Source organism: Salminus brasiliensis, chromosome 16 (genome assembly GCF_030463535.1).
Source record: "Salminus brasiliensis chromosome 16, fSalBra1.hap2, whole genome shotgun sequence".
Classification (NCBI taxonomy): Eukaryota; Metazoa; Chordata; class Actinopteri; order Characiformes; family Bryconidae; genus Salminus; species Salminus brasiliensis.
The window spans coordinates 4,033,804-4,042,298 of record NC_132893.1 but is presented as its reverse complement, the minus strand read 5'-3'; the positions used below and the strand labels follow the sequence as shown (position 1 = coordinate 4,042,298).

The window sequence follows — 8,495 nt, the reverse complement described above, 5'->3', positions numbered from 1 at the left end:
TCCAGAGAGTCCTATTGAGGCCTGCATTAGAAGGGGTGTCCACAAACATTTGGACATGTAGTGCACGCCCTCAACTGTGAATACAAGCGATGGTGTTCGTTCTTTGCCGAAAGAAGACTACACACCAGTCAGCCATAACATTAAAACCACTGACAGGTGAACATCTCAGACACTCCGAACTGGGTCAGGGTCAGAGCATCTCCAAAACATCAGGCAGGTTTTGGTCAGGCAGTGGTCAGTGCCTACCAAAAGTGATCCATGGAGGGTCCAAAACTACTACGTCTACTGCCAACGTCTTGGTGCCAAATACCACAGGACATCCTCAGAGGTCTCGTGGAGTCCCTCCATGCCTTAACGGGTCAGAATACATTCACTGAGGGAGAATACATGTCTGGTTAAAGCATTGATAGGCTATTTAGACTGTAGCCCATCAACCCCTCCAACCCGTGTATAATGGGTCGGTTTCTGACCACAGAACCACTGACCAGATTTGATTTGGGTAATGAACCGTTCTCAGTAGTTACACTGACAGGAAAGCAGGTCGACTGCCCAAGAACTGAGCCCTGATGAAGAGCTAGAGCATGTCTAACACAAACTGTGCACCAGCAGATCAGGTCTGCAAGTCTCGTATGTAAGGTGAGTGTTTCTGATAAAGTGGCCATAAGTGAGCCATAAGAAATGCGTCATGTTTCTGGATGTGCTTCGATGTTGTCACTCCCTGTCCCAGACAGGAACGTGCACTACCACGGCTGCTTCCAGACACTACAGAACACCAGCGATGGCTTCCTGCTCCACACCAGCCAGCCCAACCTGACCTTGCAGCTGTGTGTGGAGACCTGCACAGATAAGGTTCGATCCTGCAGCTACCCTAAACACACTCAGCGTAGCCATGTAGCTCGCCTCTCCAGTACTTTCATCAAAAGAGCCTGTTATCAATCAGTAGGCCAAGTTGGTCGGGTTTTGTAGGCCAGGCATCGTCATTTGATTGTACTGGTGGAGCCGGGACTCCTCACGTCTGCTTGTCTACATTCTCTGCTTTCTGTGTGGCATCACCAGGAGCTGCCCTTAGCTGTGATGAGGAGGCGGGACTGTCTCTGTGGCCACGCCTCTTCTCTTCTGAAAATGCAGAAGACTGTAGAGGGACACATATGTGGGAGGAGCAGTCCTATAAACCACACCCACTCCAATGATCAGGACTACTTGCAGGTGTACAGCACACCTGTGCTAGGTAATGGGGACATTGTAGATGAACACTCACACACATACTTACTCATATAATTACATATTATTTTTATTATTATTATTATTATTATTATTATTATGTAATAATAATCCTTTCATCCCTTCCTCAACTCTCTGCTTGGGCTTCATGTGTTTGCCTTGCCATTCCCATCTTAAAAAGTGTGGGACATACTAGCAAAATTGTATATTGGGGTGTAATGCTGAGCCATTACGATTATTAGGGTGAATACGGTAATTTCATAAGTACATGTGCCAGCTTACAGGTTAGGTTTCAGGGTGGCACATATGCTTCTTATGAAATTACCGTATTTACCCTAATAATCGCAATGGCTCGGCATTTCACCCCAAGTGTAATGTTTTTGCCAGTGCGTCCCATACCATGGTATTGCGGGAACTGTAGCTGGTAGGAGTATTGCTATGGCAACTGTAGTCATGTCTACCCTACCCTCATCCTCGATTTTTACACATATATTTTGCTTCTCCCGACATTTTCCTGTGCTTTTCCTACACGGTCGGAGGTGTGATTTGGCTTGCTTCCCCTGGTGTCAGATTCTAGGTGTAGGGAGAGGACATTTCTGCCTGAGCGGTCATCCTCACTCATAGCCTTGTCCAGTTTTCCCGGAGCAGGAAACACGTGGGTTCGCCACCTCATTGAGCTCGCCACTGGATACTACACAGGCAGCTACTACTTTGACGGCTCTTTATACAACAAAGGTGAAACCCCTCAACCTTATTCACTGGCCACTTTATTAGAAACACCTACCTTGTGCTTCCACTTGCTGGCCACTTTATTAGAAACACTTACATTGTGTGTCCACTAACTGGCCACTTTATTAGAAACCGCCACCTTGTGCTTCCACTCACTGGCCACTTTATTAGAAACCCCTACATTGTGCTTCCACTCACTGGCCACTTTATTAGAAACACTTACATTGTGTGTCCACTAACTGGCCACTTTATTAGAAACCACTACCTTGTGCTTCCACTCTCTGGTCACTTTATTAGAACCCCCTACCTTGTGCTTCCACTCACTGGCCACTTTATTAGAACCCCCTACCTTGTGCTTCCACTCACAGGCCACTTTATTAGAAACAATTACCTTGTGTTTCTACTAATTGGCCATTTTATTAGAAACCCCTACCTTGTGCATAAATTCACTGACCACTTTATTAGAAACACCTACCTTGTGCTTCCACAATATCTCTGCTGCTGAACCTTCTAGGCTTTAAGGGTGAGAAGGATTACTGGAGGAGTGGGAGAACCATCTGCGTGAAGACCCATGAGAGCGGTCAGAGGGAGATAGAGATGTTTGACTCTGGCATCCTGCTGATCCGCAACCCTTACCGCTGCCTAGTGGCTGAGTTCAACCGCAAGTGTGCTGGACACCTGGGCTATGCGTCGGACACCCACTGGAAGAGTAAAGGTACTCATTAGCCTACACACTGATTAATGATGGAAGAGGCTCTGGATGTTTGCATTAGTAACTCAGGCGTTGCAACCTTTTACCATGATCACTGCAGTTACTCAGCCCGGCTCAGTCAGTGTGAGCAGGAATACAATAAACTATGGAACTGTAAAATCCTCCTAATTGAATTCTAATGAACATGGACAACATGGTCAACATGGTCAGCGCGTCGCTTAGGAGTAGGGAGGGAACAGACAGTCTCTTAAACTAATAAACGTCTCAAATGAATCCCCCGATCAGGGCTGATCCAGGCATATTGTACTGGATCAGGTATCAGCTATTTTAAGTCTGATTCAGTTCCGATTCTTTGTTTTTACCGCTGTGTACCAGTGGTGCTCCCTCTGGTGTCCTCTAGGCATTATGATCAGATGACTCAAACCACATTTGGAGGTGGACAGAGGCAGATCCAATTCACATTTTAACACAAGTATAAACTAAATAATGATAAGCGTGTCCTATGATCGGATTCTGTCTTTGTTGAATTGGATTTATCAGATTTTTATGTGGTTTCTGACCCAATGTTACGTATACATACATTAACCTTTAAGAAGAACCTAAAAAAACATGTGTTTCACCCTCGCCTCCAGAGTGGCCCGAGTTCGTGGACAGTTACGCCTCCTGGTGGGTGTCGCACGCCCTGTCCTGGCTGAAGTTCTCGCGCCGTTTGCTGGTGGTTCATTATGAGGCGCTCCAGACGAACCTGCTGCCCCAGCTGAAGCTCATCACTGCCTTCTTGAACGCCAGCATCCCGGATCAGAGGCTGCTGTGCGCCGAGAGCAACCGCGACGGCCACTTCAAACGCCCCGGCTCCCGCGGCCTGACCTTTGACCCGTTCACACCAGACATGAGGACTCAGATCGACGGCTATATCATCTCAGTGGACCGGGCGCTCAGGGACAGGAATCTGAGTGGCCTGCCCTGGGAGTACGTGCCCAGATAATGAGAACGGGAGGATAAATGATTAAACGGAGAGGGGGGAAAAAGTGCCTGTAAACCCAAGCTTGACTGACAGCTCTTCTTGTGGCCTTGAGGAGGTTTATTTATTTGGCAGTTCATTATCACACTGGCGCTTTCGCTTCTCTTTCGTTCTGTCGGTTTACCGTAGAGATTCCACCTGTCACTCGAACAAAAGGGTGGCTCTATTTGTGGTGTGTGCACATTAAAATCCTGCTGCCGAACTGCCCTGTCTGTGATGCCTTCAGATGTTTCAGATTGAGCCTAATTTTACTTTTAAAGAAAGCCAAAGCAAGTATTTGAAGTATTTGAAGTGTTCTTTGATGTATTTGTAGCAAGTTGGGATGAAAAATGCTTAGATGTCTTTTAAAAAGTCTATTTACCACCCTGTTATTTTCTGATTTTCCTTTTATGGGTAATTTGTGAAAAAAATGTGACTGACTCTCTGATTGGCTGGGCTACGACCCCAGTGACGGCCCACAGAACCAGCATATTATAGCATAGTTGAATCACTATGACTAAAGCATTGCAATTAATCCCAAGTCTTATCGGATAGAGATGCTGTCCTGTCGTTGCGTCCTTTCAGCGTGATATGCTGTTAGCATCATAAGCTAGTTAGCGTTTAGCCTTGCCCCCACTCACTCTTCTGGGTTTGACCTTCTGAAGTCTTAGCAGTAAAAAGCTGTAAAGGTAAGCTGGTGCTTTCCCTTCTAATGTCTGTTCAGCTCCGGTTTGGTTCAGCTGAGGGAGCCCAGTTTGCTTTCGAGGGAGCGGATGATGAGCTGGTAAGAGCTAGCATTGGCTAGCGTTAGCACATATTCCCGTTCGCCCTCCCTGGCTTTGTCACATGCTGAGTTTGAGCTCCTATTATGCGGACACTGGCACAGGAAACGCTGCGGCCGCTAGGCCCGGTCCCTGTTGCAAGTCTTAGTCCCATAACTAGCCTTTGAATGGGGGGGACGTCAGATGGTAACTTCTCAGAGTCAATGTGTTGGATGTGGGAGAAATGGGCAGCATGAATCTGACCTGAGCCACTTTGATGACTTGAAGCATCTCCAAAATGACCAGGCTTGCTTATTCTCACGGTCAGCAGTGGTGAGTGGTGAGGACCTACCAACAGTGGTCCGAGGGAAGGACAGACCACAAACCGGCATCAGGGTGTTGGGCGTCTAAGGCTCAGCGGTGCACAAAGGCAATAATGGCTATCCCATCTAGGCCGAAGTGACAGAAGGGCTCACAGAATTACAGTTTAATGAGGGCTACAGAAGGAATGTATTGGCTAGCGTTAGCTTTTAGTCTAGCACAGATTCCCGTTCGCCCTCCCTGGCTTTGTTTTCTGCGGACACTGGCACAGGAAAAACTGCTCACTAGACCTGGGTCCCGTAGCAACCATTATTCCTATAACTATCAGGAGTCTGGAGGAGTCGCCGACACGTTTTATGGTTTCTCCAGCTTTGGCTGGAGTAGTGCTTTCACTACTGGGCGTCTGTTTAAGCAGATAAACAGCATTCTGAAGAAAACTCAGAGTGATCATTAAAAGAGAAGACCCCAGAAGAACGAATCCAAAGACCTCCATTCAGGATCAGTCTAGCAGCCAATAAAAAATGATAGGCTGTGTGTGGTGTTAATGACGCATCGGGAACATCAAACCCTGCAATTTCACAAGCTTTTTCCCTTCATTTTTCAGGCTGTCGGAATGTGGGTTCAGGATGCGGTGATTAGATGAAAGGAAACGGGCTGATTGCAGGATTACGGGATGGTTGTAATTACTTCTGCTCTTAACTCATTATGATTGTGCGTCCTCTGAGCAGAGAACCGCTCTGCTTTTAAGGTACATTCAGAACCAGCATCCGTAACTGATCTACGCCAATGAGCCACAACATAATGCCCACCTGCCAAATACAGCACCCTCCATAATGTCTGAGGCAGAGACAAATTTTTCCTTGATGTGCCCCTCCATCTGCTCCACGATTTCAAATCAGACCAATCAGACCTGATTAAAGTCCAGACTTTAATTTAATGATATTTGCATACATTTAGGTTCACCATGCTGACATTTCAGCATTTCGTTTGGGACATTTGGTGTTAACCAATTAACATAAGGACAAGAGCTGTGCCAATGAAGATGTTTATGAGGCTGAAAACCAAGAATAAATATTGTTAAATATCAAATATCGTTAAGAAGAAAGTTGGTGTGGTAAGTGTGACACAATGGTTACCTGCCAGTGAGCTACCACACCTGTGGGAGACTGGGCTTCGATTCCCAGCCTGGGTGACAATGCTAAGCTACACCAATAAGAGTTCTTGGGCAAGGTTCCTAACACTACACTGGCCCACCTCTGAAACACGAGTAACCTTGAACGTCGCTCTGGATAAGAGCGTCAGCTAAATGCCACAAAGGGACTGGTAGGCCAAGGAGGCCTCCACTGGTACCTCCACTGCTGATGGCAGAGCAATCCTCACTATGGTAAAGGATAATCCTCATTTGTGGCTTTGTCCTAATTCATCTCTAACAACCAGAAGGCAAAACAGCTCCGTCTACAAGACCTGTGAAGGTGTCCTCTGGAATCTGGCACCAGGACGTTAGCAGCAGTCCATTTGGTGTATAAGTAAACAGGACTCATTGGACCAGGTCACCTTTTTCCATTGCTTCTAGGTGTGTCGTGTGTCCATGTTGTGGGCTCCTTCGATGGTGGACAGGTGTTAGCATGGGCACTCTGATTGGTCGAAGCTAATACAGACCCTTCCTGTGATCATCATTAAACATTTCTGTCGGTTTCTTTGGCCCACCCAGTGGAAATAGCCTTCATCGCAGGGGCGTTGCCAGGGATTTTGGGCCCCAGGAAAAGATATTACGCTGGGCCCCACAACTCTGCTTTGTTGCCTTAGCGCATTATTGAGCCTTGGGCACCCAACACTCTGTTGCCACTTTGTGGAAGATTTACCTACAATGGGCACCTAAAGTTTACTGATGCAACCCATGGAGGCCCCACCTCACCATTTGCAGGACTGGAAGGATCTTGGTCTTGGTGCCAGATACCACAGAACACCTTCAGAGGTCTTGTGGAGTCCATGCCTCGATGGGTCAAAGCTGTTTTGGAAGAAAAAAGAGGACCTACCCAATATTAAGTAGGTGGTTTTAATGTTCTGGCTGATCGATGTATATACACTTAGTATATACACTAGTACATGTACACTCTTGTGCGCATACACACACACACACACACACAAACTAAATTATACTAAATTATACTAAATTATATGCTAAGAGGAACCTAACAAGGAACAGGTTGTGTTGAAAGTGCTGCCATCTGTTTTTTCAGGCCCAGATTAGAGGTTCAATCGTTTGCCTAAAAATAGCCATGAGGGTCAAGCTGTGGCGGTTTATTCTGGTTTATGGCTCTTTATGATGGTCTGTCTCTCACTTCAGCGTGTCCAGCCGTCAGTCAGGCTCAGCTGATTTATCGGTTCTGCCTCACTGTGATTATCGCTTTACCTGATTGTCATTTAACTGCACTGCAACTCATCAAACACCATCTTTAGCCTCTAACTCCGCCGTGTGCTGTAGGTTTGAAGTCAGGGTTTGAACGGTTGTGGTGGAATACCGGTCCTCTCGCTGAGCACACTACAGACATACACTCACTGGCCACTTTATTGGAAACCCCTCCCTCTGTGGACCCGCTCTCAACCTAGCAATGTTACACACTACACTGATGTGTGTGAAAACCCCAGTAACACCACTGTACCAGCACCACACACTCTGCTGAGAATGGCTGAATGTCTCTTCAGAAACTGACCAATGAGAAGCAGAGGGTGGCTGATCCACTGGGGGCGGCCAGTAAGTGAATGCATAAGGTAGGAGTTTTCACTTGAGTGGCCAGTCATTGGACGTACATTAGGCCTTTCTAATAACGTGGCCAATGAGTGGAAGTGCAAGGTAGGTGTTTCCAATAAAGTGGCCAGTCATTTGACATACAAGGTAGGCGTTTCTAATACAGTGGCCAGTCATTGGACATGCAAGGTAGGTGTTTCCAATAAAGTGGCCAGTCATTGGACATGCAAGGTAGGTGTTTATAATAAAGTGGCCAGTCATTGGACATGCAAGGTAGGTGTTTATAATAAAGTGGCCAGTCATTGGACATGCAAGGTAGGTGTTTCCAATAAAGTGGCCAGTCATTGGACATGCAAGGTAGGTGTTTATAATAAAGTGGCCAGTCATTGGACATATATTTATATATTTATATTTATATATTTATATTTATATTTACTGCATTTAGCTGACGCTCTTATCCAGAGCGACTTACATGGTTACTCATATTACAGAGGTGGGCCAATGCAGTGTTAGGAGTCTTGCCCAAGGACTCTTATTGGTCTAGCGCACCCAGACTGGGAATCGAACCCTGGTCTCCAACATGGCGTAATAGCTCACTGGCAGCTAGTGGTTTTATCTGTTGCGCCACACCAACCACAGAGGAAGCTGCAAGGTAGGTGTTTCCAATAAAGTGGCCAGTCATTGGACATGCAAGGTAGGTGTTTATAATAAAGTGGTCATTGGGTGGAAGTACAAGGTAGGTGTTTCCAATAAAGTGGCCAGTCACTGGACTTACAATGTAGGTGTTTCCAATAAAGTGGCCAGTTATTGGACATGCAAGGTAGGTTTTTCCAAAAAAAAAGTGGCCATTGAGTTAAAGTGCATGGTGTGTGTTTCCAATAAAGAGGCCAGAGAGTGGAAGCACAAGGTAGGTAGAAATACTGAACATCAGCAAAGCACACCCTGCTTTCTAACAGTGACTTATTCAACATCATCCTTGGCCCTGATCGGGACGATTTGGGA

The 8,495-nt window shown here is 46.4% G+C and overlaps 1 protein-coding gene across 1 annotated transcript; it reads left to right on the top strand.

Moving 5' to 3' along the window:
• Positions 1 to 14: 14 nt before the first annotated feature.
• Positions 15 to 4,054, top strand: wscd1b (WSC domain containing 1b). The gene is made up of 5 exons (XM_072658922.1): positions 15 to 849; positions 1,057 to 1,228; positions 1,792 to 1,956; positions 2,465 to 2,665; positions 3,295 to 4,054. The coding sequence occupies exons 1-5, from the start codon at positions 679 to 681 to the stop codon at positions 3,645 to 3,647; spliced, it is 1,062 nt and encodes a 353-aa protein (XP_072515023.1). The 5' UTR covers positions 15 to 678; the 3' UTR covers positions 3,648 to 4,054.
• Positions 4,055 to 8,495: the final 4,441 nt, after the last annotated feature.